This window comes from Epinephelus lanceolatus, chromosome 18 (assembly GCF_041903045.1).
Source record: "Epinephelus lanceolatus isolate andai-2023 chromosome 18, ASM4190304v1, whole genome shotgun sequence".
Lineage (NCBI taxonomy): Eukaryota > Metazoa > Chordata > Actinopteri > Perciformes > Serranidae > Epinephelus > Epinephelus lanceolatus.
The window spans coordinates 12,934,908-12,951,943 of record NC_135751.1 but is presented as its reverse complement, the minus strand read 5'-3'; the positions used below and the strand labels follow the sequence as shown (position 1 = coordinate 12,951,943).

General features: G+C 40.4%; 1 protein-coding gene across 3 annotated transcripts in view; it reads right to left on the bottom strand.

Moving 5' to 3' along the window:
- Positions 1-1,894: 1,894 nt before the first annotated feature.
- grna (granulin a) overlaps positions 1,895-17,036 on the bottom strand; it is a 29,270-nt gene continuing 14,128 nt past the window's right edge. For 2 of the 3 annotated variants that reach the window (XM_033644629.2, XM_078161628.1), the window contains exon 14: positions 15,410-16,652. In XM_033644629.2, coding sequence (XP_033500520.2) covers positions 16,509-16,652 — 144 coding nt within the window. In that variant the 3' untranslated portion in view covers positions 15,410-16,508. Of the gene's footprint in view, positions 2,413-2,614; positions 2,722-2,830; positions 2,982-5,302; positions 5,410-5,517; positions 5,669-6,394; positions 6,502-6,609; positions 6,761-7,486; positions 7,594-7,701; positions 7,853-15,409; positions 16,653-17,036 lie in introns of those variants that run through there. The other variant, XM_078161627.1, reaches the window with a different exon arrangement.

The window sequence follows — 17,036 nt, the reverse complement described above, 5'->3', positions numbered from 1 at the left end:
TAAGAACACTTAGCCTAAATACAAAAGTAGAAATTGCATGGCAAACAACGGCCTGACACAGACAGCAATTTTAGATTTGCATTTAAATTGTGGAGGGTTGTTTTATTTATTAATAATGATAATAATAATAATAATAATAATAATAATAATAATAATAATAATAATAATAGCTGTAAGTGGGGTCAGGAGAAAGTAGCTCAGTTGCCAAAATCAGCTCAAGTGATCAAGCAGCAGCAAAATGGTTTCAGACTTTACAAACTTGACCAAAGTCACTTCAAGTTGTTTAATTTTGTCCAAAGGATTAAGACCAATCAATGTATGCAGCATTTCAGTAATTGCACACACAAAGACCTACCATTCTGCTCAAGGATGTGAATGAAACTTTGTGTATGTTCAGGACTTAGACCAGGGTGTCTTCCCTGCAGTGATGGACTCAGGATGTTTGAAGGGCAGGGGTGAAAAGGAAAAAAGGGCACCTACTGCATGACATGGGGACAAGAGGGCAGCCAAAAGGGCACATCCGCTTGTTTTCATCCAATAGGGCACATTGTCTAGTTTTGATCACTCAAGACGGCAGCAAAAGGGCACATCCTCTCGTTTTCATCATTCAAGAGGGCAGCTGATAGGGCACATCTTCTCATTTTCGTCACTCAAGAGGGCACGTTAGTGCAGTGCGGCGTTTTCAAACGAGGCAGCACCGGGGGGGCGGTCCATCCTGCAATGCTGTATACCAAATTTAGTACTGATACAGTCAAAAACCAAACATAGGTGTTTCTCACATTATAGCCTTTATTGTCCAAGAGGCTTTTCTGTAGAACACACTGCATGCATACTAAACAGGCCATGCCCACATGCACCAATACACTTCAGATCTTAATGCTCGCCTCCAGAGCATGTGTACCAAATTTTGTGAAATTTGTCCACCTTTTATTGAGGTACACGTTTTTGGTATTTGTGATGCCTCTCATAGGTCGAGCTCAAAATGCTTTTGGATGTACAAAACATATCTATTAAGATATATGATTATTGGACACAGCGTTAATGAGTTACAGCCAATTTGTGTGTCTCAGTCCAACAGTGGTGTGTAAAAATATGTACAAAATTACTGGTGTTGATTGAGTCAAAATCTGAAAGGTAGATGTAGATGTTACATGTTTTTCGCTGTATGTAAATTAGCGTGATGGACTTTTATCCTCTAAGAGGCTTTCTGTTGAGCATATTGAGCTAGCTAGTGTGCCATATTTCTAGTCAATCTGATTTATAGTGTGAGAATTTGAGACATGACAGCAGACAAAAACAATAACAATTCTTCTTCTTCTTCTTTGTCTTCTTCTTCTTCTCCTTCTTCTTCTTCTTCTCATTATTATTATTATTATTATTATTATTATTATAATGATTATTAGTATTATTATTATTATTCTGAACTGGCACAAACACAATAGGGTTCTGCCCCTACGAGGCTTAAATCCTAATAATAAAAAAAGATCAATGATGTAATAAATAACAAGGGCATTATTTATTTCAGGGAAATGTTTTTGTTCCTTGGTCAACTCCAAAGTTTAGGATTTTGTTATAATGAAGAAATAATAATAATAAAAAAAAATAACAATAATAATAATAATGATGCACCAAAAATGACCAAAGTTAGAAGAACCTTTCATTAAGCTGCATAAAATTCCACGTAATGATTTATTGTTGTTTGTGTAATCACAAAGCATGTAAACATTTTAAAAAATACAGTAAAATGTAGTTTCATGTGTATGCTATTTATTAAGTGGACTAAGACCCATGTTACCCATATTTATACGATGTATGGTTCCCAAATTATGGTGCACTCTGCACTTTGCAGCACATGGCTACTGAACATACAGAAAAAGACGATTGACTGTGAATATTGCCTGTAGAGTGTTTTTATTGGATGGAGTTTCAAATAGCTTGCAACTGTGTGCTTGGAATACAAGGATCTATCTGACCTTAAGACAAATTTCAGGCTTGTTTTCATCTGACAATAAAGTGAAATCAAATTAAATGAAATTTAAAATGAGTTACTAAAAAATTAATGCCTTGGTTTAATTGCATATACTTGGTGTTGCCTCTCCAAGATCACAGAATACCGTAACCCCAGGTGCAATTCAGTTTCACAGATACCCTTCATCCTTTCACTAAGAATAAAAATCAAAGTATCAATATCATTAAATCCCTCTGACATTATTTTCCATTAATACATTGCACGCAGAAACACATGACACATGCAGGGGGGAGATGTTTTCACAAAAGTGGAGCTCTCTTTTTGTTGGCACGGGTCAACTGCCAGTTCTGCCAGTGGAGCCTGCTCTCCCGAATGCAGTGTCCAGTGTCTGTGCAGGTGTAGCCATAGGGACAGCAGTGCAACATGTTGCTGCAGCACACCGCCTGTGGAGAGGACAGAGGCAGCAAGGTATTACTGCTAACATCAACTGTAATTAAATAAAAAGTAGCAATACTGGCAGGACATGCAAATCCATCATTTGACTTTTTCCTCATTCATAATCTGAACTGTGCTATGGAGTAACATTAGCATGTCAAAACTGTCACCTTGTGTGTGTCTGTAATTTAAAAATCAGACATTTTGTACCTGTGGCAGAGGACAGCATCCCCATACTCCTGATCCATTTTCACAGCAGGTGTTTCCAGATGGACACTCTGTAATTCCGTCGCCACAGATAATGTTGGTCACAAGCTCTGCCACAACATAACAGGAACATCACATTTAAAAATGTTATATAGGTAAGGACCTCGACATAAAAACAAACCTCTTATGAGAGTTAGGCAAGATGTTTTTGTACGGCACCTTTCACCAACAAGCTGAGATCAGCCTTGATGCTGGTGGTGGCTGGAAGCTTGGTGTACGCAGGGATCACCACGTCCCCTCTGGTGCAGGTGGTCCCCTCACACTTGTAGTTGGATGGACAGCAGTGGATCCCATCAGTGCAGCACACAGCCTGGAGAGAAGCGAGAGTGTGAGAGCTGTTCATCCTGTTTTCCAGTTGTATGTGATTGTGCTGAAACAATCAATTCAGCTGCCCGCTGCTGCTGATAATAAAGCTATGAGAGCGGTGAGAGTGAACCACAACAGTCAAGTTGTGTGTCTGAAAACCAAAGCAATGAGCTAAAAGATCCTCCTTATGTTAAATTCAGACAAAACTGGAATTATTGTTCTTGGCCCCAAACAACTCAGAGACTCCTTATCTGATGACATAGTTTCTCTAGATGGCATTGCTCTGGCCTCTAGCACTACCGTAAGAAACCTCGGAGTAATATTTGATCAAGATCTGTCTTTTAATTCTCATTTAAAACAAACCTCACGGACTGCATTTTTTCATCTGCGTAATATTGCGAAAATTAGGCCTATCCTGACCCGAAAAGATGCAGAAAAATTGGTCCACGCTTTTGTTACCTCAAGGCTGGATTACTGTAATTCTCTATTATCAGGTAGCTCTAGTAAGTCCTTAAAAACTCTCCAGCTAATTCAGAATGCAGCAGCACGTGTACTAACAGGAACTAAGAAACGAGATCATATTTCTCCTGTTTTAGCTTCTGTGCACTGGCTCCCTGTAAAATCCAGAATTGAATTTAAAATCCTACTGTTAACTTATAAAGCTCTAAATGGTCAAGCTCCATCATATCTTAGAGAGCTCATAGTGCCATATTGTCCCACCAGAACACTGTGCTCTGAGAACGCAGGGTTACTCGTGGTCCCTAAAGTCTCCAAAAGTAGATCAGGAGCCAGAGCCTTCAGCTATCAGGCTCCTCTCCTGTGGAATCATCTTCCTGTTATGGTCCGGGAGGCAGACACCGTCTCCACATTTAAGACTAGACTTAAGACTTTCCTCTTTGATAAAGCTTATAGTTAGGGCCGGCTCAGGCTTGCCCTGTACCAGCCCCTAGTTAGGCTGACTTAGGCCTAGTCTGCCGGGGGACCCCCTATAATACACCGGGCACCTTCTCTCCTTCTCTCTCTCTCTCTCTCTCTCTCTCTCTCGTATCCTATTACTGCATCTTGCTAACTCGGCTTCTTCTCCAGAGCCTTTGTGCTCCACTGTCTCTCAGGTTAACTTATATCGCAGCAGTGCCTGGATGGTGTGACGTGTGTGGTTGTGCTGCTGCCATGGTCTTGCCAGATGCCTCCTGCTGCTGCTGTTATCATTAGTCATACTTCTACTGTTATTATACACATATGATTATTGTCACATATGTACACTATCAGATATTAATATAGACTTTCAACATATTGTACCACAGTTGCCAGAATTATAATTATAATATTATTACTTTCATTAATGTTGTTGTAAGCTACTGTCATTACCGTCTGTCCTGTCTCTCTCTCTCTCTCTCTCTCTGTCTCATTGTGTCATACGGATTACTGTTAATTTATCATGTTGATGTGTTCTGTACAACATCTATGGCACGTCTGTCCGTCCTGGAAGAGGGATCCCTCCTCAGTTGTTCTTCCTGAGGTTTCTACCATTTTTTCCCCCGTTAAAGGGTTTTTTGGGGAGTTTTTCCTTATCTGCTGCGAGGGTCATAAGGACAGAGGGATGTCGTATACTGTAAAGCCCTGTGAGGCAAAGTGTGATAGGCGATATTGGGCTTTATGAATAAAATTGATTGATTGATTGATTGATTGATTGATTGATTGATTGACTGATTGATTGATTGATTGATTGATTGATTGATTGATTGATTGATTGATTGATTGATTGATTGATTGATGCTATAAAGTGCTGTAGAGCTGAGGGGAACTGCAGAGTCCAGTGATAATTCTCTCTGGGTTCACTAGAGGCCACTCTTTTCACATCACACATAGTCATTTGATCAAATGTTCATACAAATACATAGATTATAGCTGCTTTAAGTGAGTTTGGAAACAAAAATGCCATACATTTGAAGGTTTCAGCTTTTCCAGTGTTCATATTTGCTGCTTTCCTCTACCTCATGTCTTCATAGACTCAGTTCCTCTGACCAGTTGTAAGATGACACCCTGTGTTTGGGTCACTGAGAATTATTTGTTGTTACTTTATGACTTTTCATAGACTGACCAATTACTTGATTTGCTGAAAAATAATTAAGGTACCACTGAGTTTAACCCTCCATATTCAGCATTTATAAGCAGTATATAATCAATGATTACCTGGTTTATCAACTGTTCACACTTTAATTTAGTTATAAGCAGATATAAGTGTTTATTAATGTATTTACTGTGAGTTGAATTATCTGTTCCCTATGGTGATATAAACAGCTCATGAAATCAGTTATTTTGTACCTGTGGCAGAGGACAGCATCCCCATGATCCTGATGCACTTTTACAGCAGGTGTTTCCAGATGGACACTCTGTAACTCCGTCGCCACAGATAACGTTGGTCTCAAGCTCTGCCACAACATAACACCACATTTAAAAATGTTATATACTGTAGGTAAGGGCCTCGACATAAAAACAAACCTCTTATGAGAGTTAGGCAAGATGTTTTTGTATGGCACCTTTCACCAACAAGCTGGTATCAGCCTTGATGCTGGTGGTGGCTGGAAGCTTGGTGTACGCAGGGATCACCACGTCCCCTCTGGTGCAGGTGGTCCCCTCACACTTGTAGTTGGATGGACAGCAGTGGATCCCATCAGTGCAGCACACAGCCTGGAGAGAAGCAAGAGTGTGAGAGCTGTTCATCCTATTTTCCAGTTGTATGTGATTGAGCTGAAACAATCAATTGAGCTGCCCGCTGCTGCTGATAATAAAGCTATGAGAACAGTGAGAGTGAACCACAACAGTTAAGTTGTGTGTCTGAAAACCAAAGCAATGAGCTGAAAGATGCTATAAAGTGCTGTAGAGCTGAGGGGAACTGCAGAGTCCAGTGATAATTCTCTCTGGGTTCACTAGAGGCCACTCTTTTCACATCACACATAGTCATTTGATCAAATGTTCATACAAATACATAGATTATAGTTGCTTTAAGTGAGTTTGGAAACAAAAATGCCATACATTTGAAGGTTTCAGCTTTTCCAGTGTTCATATTTGCTGCTTTCCTCTACCTCATGTCTTCATAGACTCAGTTCCTCTGACCAGTTGTAAGATGACACCCTGTGTTTGGGTCACTAAGAATTATTTGTTGTTACTTTATGACTTTTCATAGACTGACCAATTACTTGATTTGCTGAAAAATAATTAAGGTACCACTGAGTTTAACCCTCCATATTCAGCATTTATAAGCAGTATATAATCAATGATTACCTGGTTTATCAACTGTTCACACTTTAATTTAGTTATAAGCAGATATAAGTGTTTATTAATGTATTTACTGTGAGTTGAATTATCTGTTCCCTATGGTGATATAAACAGCTCATGAAATCAGTTATTTTGTACCTGTGGCAGAGGACAGCATCCCCATGATCCTGATGCACTTTTACAGCAGGTGTTTCCAGATGGACACTCTGTAACTCCGTCGCCACAGATAACGTTGGTCTCAAGCTCTGCCACAACATAACACCACATTTAAAAATGTTATATACTGTAGGTAAGGGCCTCGACATAAAAACAAACCTCTTATGAGAGTTAGGCAAGATGTTTTTGTATGGCACCTTTCACCAACAAGCTGGTATCAGCCTTGATGCTGGTGGTGGCTGGAAGCTTGGTGTACGCAGGGATCACCACGTCCCCTCTGGTGCAGGTGGTCCCCTCACACTTGTAGTTGGATGGACAGCAGTGGATCCCATCAGTGCAGCACACAGCCTGGAGAGAAGCGAGAGTGTGAGAGCTGTTCATCCTGTTTTCCAGTTGTATGTGATTGTGCTGAAACAATCAATTGAGCTGCCCGCTGCTGCTGATAATAAAGCTATGAGAACAGTGAGAGTGAACCACAACAGTTAAGTTGTGTGTCTGAAAACCAAAGCAATGAGCTGAAAGATGCTATAAAGTGCTGTAGAGCTGAGGAGAACTGCAGAGTCCAGTGATAATTCTCTCTGGGTTCACTAGAGGCCACTCTTTTCACATCACACATAGTCATTTGATCAAATGTTCATACAAATACATAGATTATAGTTGCTTTAAGTGAGTTTGGAAACAAAAATGCCATACATTTGAAGGTTTCAGCTTTTCCAGTGTTCATATTTGCTGCTTTCCTCTACCTCATGTCTTCATAGACTCAGTTCCTCTGACCAGTTGTAAGATGACACCCTGTGTTTGGGTCACTAAGAATTATTTGTTGTTACTTTATGACTTTTCATAGACTGACCAATTACTTGATTTGCTGAAAAATAATTAAGGTACCACTGAGTTTAACCCTCCATATTCAGCATTTATAAGCAGTATATAATCAATGATTACCTGGTTTATCAACTGTTCACACTTTAATTTAGTTATAAGCAGATGTAAGTGTTTATTAATGTATTTACTGTGAGTTGAATTATCTGTTCCCTATGGTGATATAAACAGCTCATGAAATCAGTTATTTTGTACCTGTGGCAGAGGACAGCATCCCCATGATCCTGATGCACTTTTACAGCAGGTGTTTCCAGATGGACACTCTGTAACTCCATCGCCACAGATAACGTTGGTCTCAAGCTCTGCCACAACATAACACCACATTTAAAAATGTTATATACTGTAGGTAAGGGCCTCGACATAAAAACAAACCTCTTATGAGAGTTAGGCAAGATGTTTTTGTATGGCACCTTTCACCAACAAGCTGGTATCAGCCTTGATGCTGGTGGTGGCTGGAAGCTTGGTGTACGCAGGGATCACCACGTCCCCTCTGGTGCAGGTGGTCCCCTCACACTTGTAGTTGGATGGACAGCAGTGGATCCCATCAGTGCAGCACACAGCCTGGAGAGAAGCGAGAGTGTGAGAGCTGTTCATCCTGTTTTCCAGTTGTATGTGATTGTGCTGAAACAATCAATTGAGCTGCCCGCTGCTGCTGATAATAAAGCTATGAGAACAGTGAGAGTGAACCACAACAGTTAAGTTGTGTGTCTGAAAACCAAAGCAATGAGCTGAAAGATGCTATAAAGTGCTGTAGAGCTGAGGGGAACTGCAGAGTCCAGTGATAATTCTCTCTGGGTTCACTAGAGGCCACTCTTTTCACATCACACATAGTCATTTGATCAAATGTTCATACAAATACATAGATTATAGTTGCTTTAAGTGAGTTTGGAAACAAAAATGCCATACATTTGAAGGTTTCAGCTTTTCCAGTGTTCATATTTGCTGCTTTCCTCTACCTCATGTCTTCATAGACTCAGTTCCTCTGACCAGTTGTAAGATGACACCCTGTGTTTGGGTCACTGAGAATTATTTGTTGTTACTTTATGACTTTTCATAGACTGACCAATTGCTTGTTTCGCTGAAAAATAATTAAGGTACCACTGAGTTTAACCCTCCATAATCAGCATTTATAAGCAGTATATAATCAATGATTACCTGGTTTATCAACTGTTCACACTTTAATTTAGTTATAAGCAGATTTAAGTGTTTATTAATGTATTTACTGTGAGCTGAATTATCTGTTCCCTATGGTGATATACCGATAGAGCTCCCATTAATCCATTTATTTTCTGTCAAGTACTTGACAGAAAATAAATGGATTAATGGGAGCTCTATCGGTGTGCGGATCATTTTCCTTGTTTGATGCATCTTAGAAGTTTATGATCCAGCACCCTCTCAATATTTGGGATGTGCGTGTTATTATCTTTTTTCCCTATGGTGATATAAACAGCTCATGAAATCAGTTATTTTGTACCTGTGGCTGAGGACAGCATCCCCATGGTCCTGATGCACTTTTACAGCAGGTGTTTCCAGATGGACACTCTGTAACTCCGTCGCCACAGATAACGCTGGTCACAAGCTCTGCCAAAAAATAACAGGAACATCAAATGTAAAACTGTGTCTATAATACAGTGAGATAAAAGTGAACCCCTTTGAAAAGTTAGGCAACAATTCAAAGCTAAGCCAATTCAAAGTGAAAAGACACAAAAATGCACAGAAACGAAGATACAAGAAACGCAAGACAGCATAAAAATAAGCAAAACAATGAGCTAGTATTTAGTTAAACAGATAAAACAGGAGAGTCAAAGTTATAGCACAGCTACAGTGCAAAGTATGAGTAAATAGTTCCATATTTCATTCAATAAGAAAGCAGTGACAACTAGAAAAATGTTACACCTTGATGTAAAAGAGCCATGAGATTGTTCCAGATATAAGGTGCACAGAAACTGACAACTGTTTCAAAGCCCTTCTGAGACATAAATATTCTTATGGTGATGGTAGGCCAATTTTGTATTTCTCTCAAAATGGATGCCAAAATTTCAGTCCATAATTACACCAAAATTTCTGGTTTGTTATGTGGTCTTTAACTTGGTGAAGGTGAGCATTGACGTTAAATTGTTACTTTGGGTCCAAAAAACGTATTACTTTAATTATTTCTGTCTTATCCTTGTTTTACATGAGGAAATTTTGGCACAATCGATCAGAGTTGAACAGAAGAGGCCCAAGACCGGAGCCTTGGGGAACTCCATGTCATTTTTGTGGATGGACAATTACACATTGACACAAAGTGGTCCCTGTCGTGCAGACTAGTTAGACTAGTTTAGGGCTCAGATAAATTCCCAGACTGTTTGCTCTGTTTACACTGTCAACATATTGTTTTGGAAGTACCAGGATGCCTCTGGGATATCCTACTTCTGCTACGCTTTGTTTCTCAAAGCCCCTTGTAAACTTTGTTTTTAAATGTGCTGTATAGATAGTAATAATTATTATTATAATTGTTATCATTTTACCTTTTTTGATGCAGGAGCGACTGTTTGCACTGCACTGATGGTTTTCAGGACAGCAGTGTTTCCCGTCAGAGCAGGGGACTCCCTGTGAGGGGTCAGAAAATCACAAATAAAATAATGGAATCAAATGGCCCATGGATTCCCTCTTGTATCCATTTAACTCTACAGTTCATAATTTCTTTAAGGCACCATGAAGGCGTCAATTTAAATTGTACAAGTCCAAATAGGTGTAATATTTAGACATCTAATATAGTCAGCTTTACTGGTCTCTGCACTGCATTATACATTGTTGTTGCAGAGCAATCCAGCAGATAACTTTACAACATTAACAAAACACATTAAACGACAGTCTGATCAGAGCTGCACTTTTTAAATGAAAATTTCCCACAATAGCTTTTGGAAAACAAATTTTGCATATGCACACATAATACCACCAGTACTTACTGTGTGAGAGGTGACTCCACCATAGACTTCATGGTTTTGGTCTTTATTTACCTGCTCTTTTACTTGAGTTTGATTATTTGTTTCCTTAGGTTGTCACTTAAATAACCTTGTAGCACTCCTTTTTGCTGATAATTGTATCATTCTTTGAACAAGATTTGATTACCTGAGCTAGGGGACAGCAGCCAAACCTTGTCAAGGTCTTTAGACAGGAAAACTCAGGTGGGCATTGTGACTGATCAGGACATATGTTGCCATCTTCTTCCCCCTTGTAAGCCATGATCATCCTGAAGGACTGCAGGGACAAAGTGGGAAAGGGAGCACTTGCCTTAATTACATCAATTTTTTTTTTTTTTTAGTATACTATCATATAATCAATGGATGCCTGTGACTATTACTTTAGAGTGTCGTGGCTGATCAGCAGAGACTCTTTCCACCCAGGGGATGGACCCAGTAGAGATTAGACAGCTGGACGTGGCTGTATCGCAGACTGCTCCCGCAGGACAGCAATGCATGTGATCACCACAGCACACAGCCTATGAGGACAGCAGTAGTAGGTACACTTTGACTACCAAAGTTTCAAACTGCTATCGCATTAGCTAAATGATGCTTCAGCTTTTATCTGGCCCATAAGGTACTAAACACCACGAGAGAGAGAATGGGTATCTCATATTTACATGTAACTATGTGCTGGACAAAAGGGCCAAAGTATTCTACTGAAGTTGAAGTACTATGACTTTGCTGGGGTTTATCTGCCCTACAACAGAGAGCAGTAAATACAGATGAGAAACAGGGGTTTAAAGTTTTCAGGCTGATAAAATGCCAATGCTTCATTTTATATCTATATTTTTTACTTATTATTGTCTACCTGAGCAAATGGGCAGCATTCATAGCCGTTGGCTGGGTAGTTGCAGCAGGTTTGACCGTCTTTACAGCTTCCTCCATCTGGACACTCGTCAGCACCAACCAGAGCCAGGAGAGCACAACAGATCACGAACCACCTCTGCATCTGCAAACAGGGGAAGATACACACACAGATGTCATCAATGAAAGTGAAAGGTGTGCATGTGGAATCCTCCACTCTAATCAGAAAATACATGTTCGCATTCACTTCTGCTTATACTATCGGTCACAACCTCTACCCTTGAAGTATAATAAGCTTGCTCAGATATTTATAGATACCCATGAACTTGTGACTGTCAGTTGAAAATAATCCTGTCTGTCTGGTGATTTCAAACCTATTCCTTATATCTTTACAATTCATCTAAAAGGACTTCTTTGCCAAGCAGATATTATATCAGATTCTAAAAGCTAAATAAAAAAAGAGGTTTATTTTTCTCTTACCTTGAAGGGCTGATGTAAGCAGTCAGATGTTTCTGAAGTGTCTCACCACCAAATAACACAAATGATAAACCTGCTTTGTCTTAAATACAAGCCTGGGGGGGGGGGGCTTCGCCCTTTGCTAACAAAAGGATCAAAGCACCATAACAATCAAAGGGACCCCGCTCCTCGCCCTTTGCTAACAGAAAAGGACAAGGGGCGGGGTCAGATGAACTTTGACATTTTACCACTAATCTACTCCGCTGTGAGATTAGCCCAAAAAACATGTTCACCATGTATCCTCAATGGAAAATCCTGCAGAGAAATGTGCCATTAGCTCTCTAATGCTGCAATGTAACTTTTAACTGAAATGGGTGAAGACCACACCCTATTTCACAATGACGCTGGCAGCTAAAGTAGAGGTGAGTTATATTAACATAATTACCACAGCTGGCTGAGCAAAATATTCCAGATGTTCCTCTCCACAGCAACACTTTCCCGCTCCTTCTGGGGGATCCACAGGGGTTTCCAGGCCACATGAGATATATAATCCCTCCAGCACATTCTGGGTCTGCCCCGGGGCCTCCTACCAGTCAGACGTTCCTGGAAAACCTCTCACAGAAGGCGACCAGGAGACATCCTGATCAGATGCTGAATCACCTCAACTGACCCCTTCCTCAGTGCCTCCCAAACTCCTCCCATACCTGAGTTTTTGCTTGGTGGACCACCACAGCTGCAGCCCTTAGGGCCAGCTGGTACCTGTATGCTACTTCAGGAGACCCCTGGCCCAACCAAGCCTGAAAGGCCTCCTTCTTCGGCCTGATGGCCTGGTGGACTCCAGCAGGGTTTATTGGTTTCTGCCACATCAGGCACTAACGACCTTCTGACTACAACTTTTAGCAGCCACCTCCACAATGGGAGCTTTGAACATGGCCTACTCGGATTCCATGTCCCCAACCTCCCATAGGATACACGAAAACTGGGGAGTTGAAGACCTTGCGGACAGGGGCCTTGGCCAGACTTTCCCAGTTCACCCTCACTACATGCTTGGGTTTACCAGGTCTGTCTGGCAGCCTCCCCTGCCATCTGATCCAACTCACCACCAGATGGTGATCAGCTCTGCTTCTCTCTTTACCTGAGTGTCCAAGACAGACAACTGCAGATCTGATGAAACGACCACAAAGCCAGTCATTGATCTTTGGCCTAAAGTGTTCTGGTACCAAGTATACTTATGAATCACCCTATGCTCAACATGGTGTTCGTTGGGGCCCATCCATGACTAGCAAAGAAGTCCAATAATATAACACCACTCAGGTTCAGATCAGGCAGGCCGTTTCCATCCACTCATCCCCCTTCACGTTTCTCCATCATTGCCCACGTGAGTGTACCCCAAAAGAACTACTGAGTCCGGCTGGCACCCTTTCAAGGACACCCCTAGAGACTCCAAGAAAAGGCCGGGTACTCATAACTGCTGTTTGGTGTATAAGCACAAACAACAGTCAGAGACCCCTACTCAGCCATTCAAAGTCACATCATAGCAACCCTCTCATTCCTCGGGGAGAACTCCAACACAGCGGCACTCAGCCAGGGGCACGTGAATATCCCACACCCGCCTGGCGCCTTTCACCTTCTAGCAACTCCAGAAAAGGTGAGAGCTCAGCCCCTCTCCAGGAGTTTGGTTTCAGAACCAGTGCTATGTGTAGAGGTGAGCCAAACTCTATCTATAGAGATAAGGTTCCATGTCCCTAAAGTCAGTCTGCGATGCCAAGGGTCAACACACCTGGGTCCTCGCCCCTGCGCGCTGCCTGCCACACAATGCACCTGACCTTGACGCCTGTCCCTGTGGATGGTGGGTTGCATGGCAGTGCCTTCATGTAATTCCTTCAAGTTGAGCCCAACCGGGTCCAATGACCTAAGGCCCGGCCACCAGACTCTTGCTGGTCAGCCTCAACCCAGGTCTGGCTCCAGAGGGGGGCCCCAGTTTTCTGCCCAATAATAATAATAATGATAATAATGATAATAATAATCATCATTTTATTAATGTAGCCCCTTTTAAAAACAGAACTAGGATAAGTAAAAGTATGTTATCAGTAAAATGCACGTTCAGAATGAAAAGCAAAAGTACTCATTGTGCAGAAAAATATTCCCTGTCAGTGCTTTACTATTATGTATGATGGCTTTGGAATAATGTTATGTCTGAATTAATGTATATATTGCATTTTTAGGCTGTAGATGTTTAAGGTTGTGCTAATTTGAACTCCTTTATATACTGTTGGGTAGTTAAATCTACAGCAATGCACCATATTCTATAAGATCATCCTATGTTTGTAGCATCACTCTCCTGTAAGAACCATGTCTCTCTGGTCGATGCATTTTCCATCTCATCCAAGCGGGCTTTTAAAGAGTTTATTTAGCTTACAGAAACAGGGAGTCCCCCTGCTCGGATGGGAAACACTGCTTCCATAGGTCCACCAGTGCAACACAGACAGCAGCTGATGCATCAAAAAATGCAAAACTCTTAATAATAATGATAATTTTATTCATAAAGCACCTGTAAAAAAAAGTGTTACAAAGTACTTTGACAAACAAAGCAAAGCAGGAGCAGGATATCCTAGAAGCATCCTTGTACTTACTACTGAAAAAAACATGTTGACAGTGCAAACAAAGTAAACTGTCTGGAAAATTGTCTGAGACTTTCTGGCATAGCCCTAAACTGGTTGTGTCTTCAGGACAGGGACTACTTTGTAATTATAGAGCTGAGTGAACAAAAATGTGGTGTGACGTGGAGCTCCCCAAGGCTCCAGTCTCAGGCCTCTTCTGTTCAACTGTGATTGGATGTGCCAATATTTCCTCCTATTAAACAAAATTCAAATCATACTTACTTAAAATTATTGAAAAATAAATGCTACTAGAATCAAAGGATGGAAATAACCCTTTCAGCACGAATATGGCTTGTGCTTGGGATAAAAGCTACATTTTGTGCTTTTTTACAGAAAAGTATGCATTTTTGTTTCACACAGTATGTAAATTAACTGTAACGTAACTAAAATATTAATACACTTTATTTCTCAATTTATTGTCAGTTGTCAGCAAATGTGTTTGTGTGTTTTTTTTTTTTTTTAAATGAACTTGTGTCTTGATGAACCTCCCTCTACCTCCTGCAATGTTGTGTAATGAAGATGAGGGTGACAGAAAGACTCTTATTTTAGGGCAGTTTTGCTTTGTGGTGAAAGAAGTGTCAGTATTCAGATCCTTTACACAAGTTAAAATACTAATACCACACAGCGAAAATACTCCACCACCAGTAAAAGTCCTGCATTCAAAGCCTTACTTTGTGTAATGAATGTGACAGGTGACAGGAGGACCCCAAATATCCTCTTGTTTTGGGACACATTTGCTCAATGGTGGAAGAAGTATTGAGATCCTAATCCCAAACAAGGAATATTGAACTACTAGTAGAAGTCCTGCATTCAAAGCCTCACTTCATTCAAAGTACGTTATCAGAAAAGTGCACTTAAGATATGAAAAGTAAAAGTGCTCATTGTGCAGTAAAATGTTCCCTATCAGTGTTTTACTATTACATATGATGGTTTTTCATTAATATTACTGCTGCATTAATGTATAATCTCCATTTTACTGCTGTAGATGTTTAAGGTTGTACTCATTTGAACTCCTTTATATACTGTTGGGTAGTTTAATCCACAGCAATGCATCATATTCTATAAGATCATCATATGTTTGTAGCGTAGCTGTCTTTAAGAACCACGTATCTTTAGTGAACTTTTCATGGTGTCAGAATAAATAGCCCTGTTTAAGCTTTGTGACAATGCATTTTCCAACTGATGCAAGAGGGGTTTTAAAGCTTTTATTTAGTTTAAACTTTCAAGTAGCATGTTAACTGTGTACTTGGAACAATAAGGATCTATCTGATTTTAAGACAAACTTCAGAATTGTTTTCTGACAATACAGTGAAATCAAATCAAATTGAATTTAAAATGAGTTATTAAAAACTTAAAGGGATGGTTAAGTTTTTTTAAGTGGGGTTGTATGGGGTACTTATTCATAGACAGTTTATTATAAACAGTAGATGTCAGTCGGCATGACCTTAGTTCCGGGAAGCAGGCTGGAGTAGACATGGAAGCTAAGCAATATGGAGAAGTCAGCAATGATATGTATTTAAGCCTTCTAAAAGAAGATCCACCTAAAAGCAAAAAATCAGTTTTAGTTTAAGTGTATGCTATATTGAGAAAATTTTCACTGCATTACCTAAAATCAGACAGTTGCCTCAATCTGTTAGTTCGTAAGTGTTATGGTGTGACTTCAGCATTTAAAAGGGTTAATTTGGATTCACCAAAGGCACCAATCACACCAACAAAGTAACTGATTGAGGCAGCAGTAGACCAACAGCTCCTCTGGTTAGCATACTAAAATGACTGTTTTTCTCAATGGAGTCTGGCTTTAAAGAGAGTGATATAACGGCTTCATTTTCCTGTTGGAAATCACTGTCTGACATTAAGGTAAAGTAGTGAAAATACTCTCAATATAACGTACACCTAAACTGATATTGGTCTTTTTAGGTGGGGCTTTCTTTAGGTGACCTTTTCCACCAACGTGTGTTGCTTAGCTTCCATGCTGGACTCCTGCCTGCTTTTCTAAACTGGGGGCATGCTGACTGACAACTACTGTATGTAATATACTGTCTATGGATAGGCAACCCATACAACCTCAATTCAAAAAACCTGTACGATCTCTTTAATGCCCTGATCTAGTTGCATATAGTGGTTGTGGTATCTCCAAGGTCATAGAAGAGAAGTGCAATTCAATTTCACAGTGCCCCTTCACCTTTTACTAACAACAAAGCATTTAAAAATTATCACAAAATCCCTTTGATATCCATTTTCATTAGTGCAATGCATGCATAAACAAATGACAGTGCAGGGGAGACGTTTTCACAAAAGTAGAGCTCTCTTTTTGTTCCCAAGGAACACGTGCCAGTCCTGCCAGTGGGGCCTGGTGCCCTGCTCGCAGTCTCCAGTGTCGGTGCAGGTGTAGCCAGCTGGACAGCAGTGCAACATGTCGCTGCAGCACACCGCCTGTGGAGAGGACAGTGAATGGAAGGTATTACCGCTAACACCATCAACTTCATCAAGTTGCAATAGTACAGTATAAAAATATTCCTATACAAGTACATAACAGACAGAAGTACAAATGTAAATAATTATTAGCAGCAAATCTGACAAGGTATCAAAAGTACAAGTACTCAATATAGCTGCTCTCAGAGTGTTGTATTATTATACACCATATAAGCAGCATTTTAATGTTGTAGCCAGGCTAGCTGTTTCCCTGTTTTCAGTATTTGTGCTAAGCTAAGCTAACCAGCTGCCTGCAATACCTTCATATTTACCATACAGACATGAGAGTAGCATCAATCTTCTCATCTAACTCCAGTCAAGGAAATAAATAAGAACATATACCAA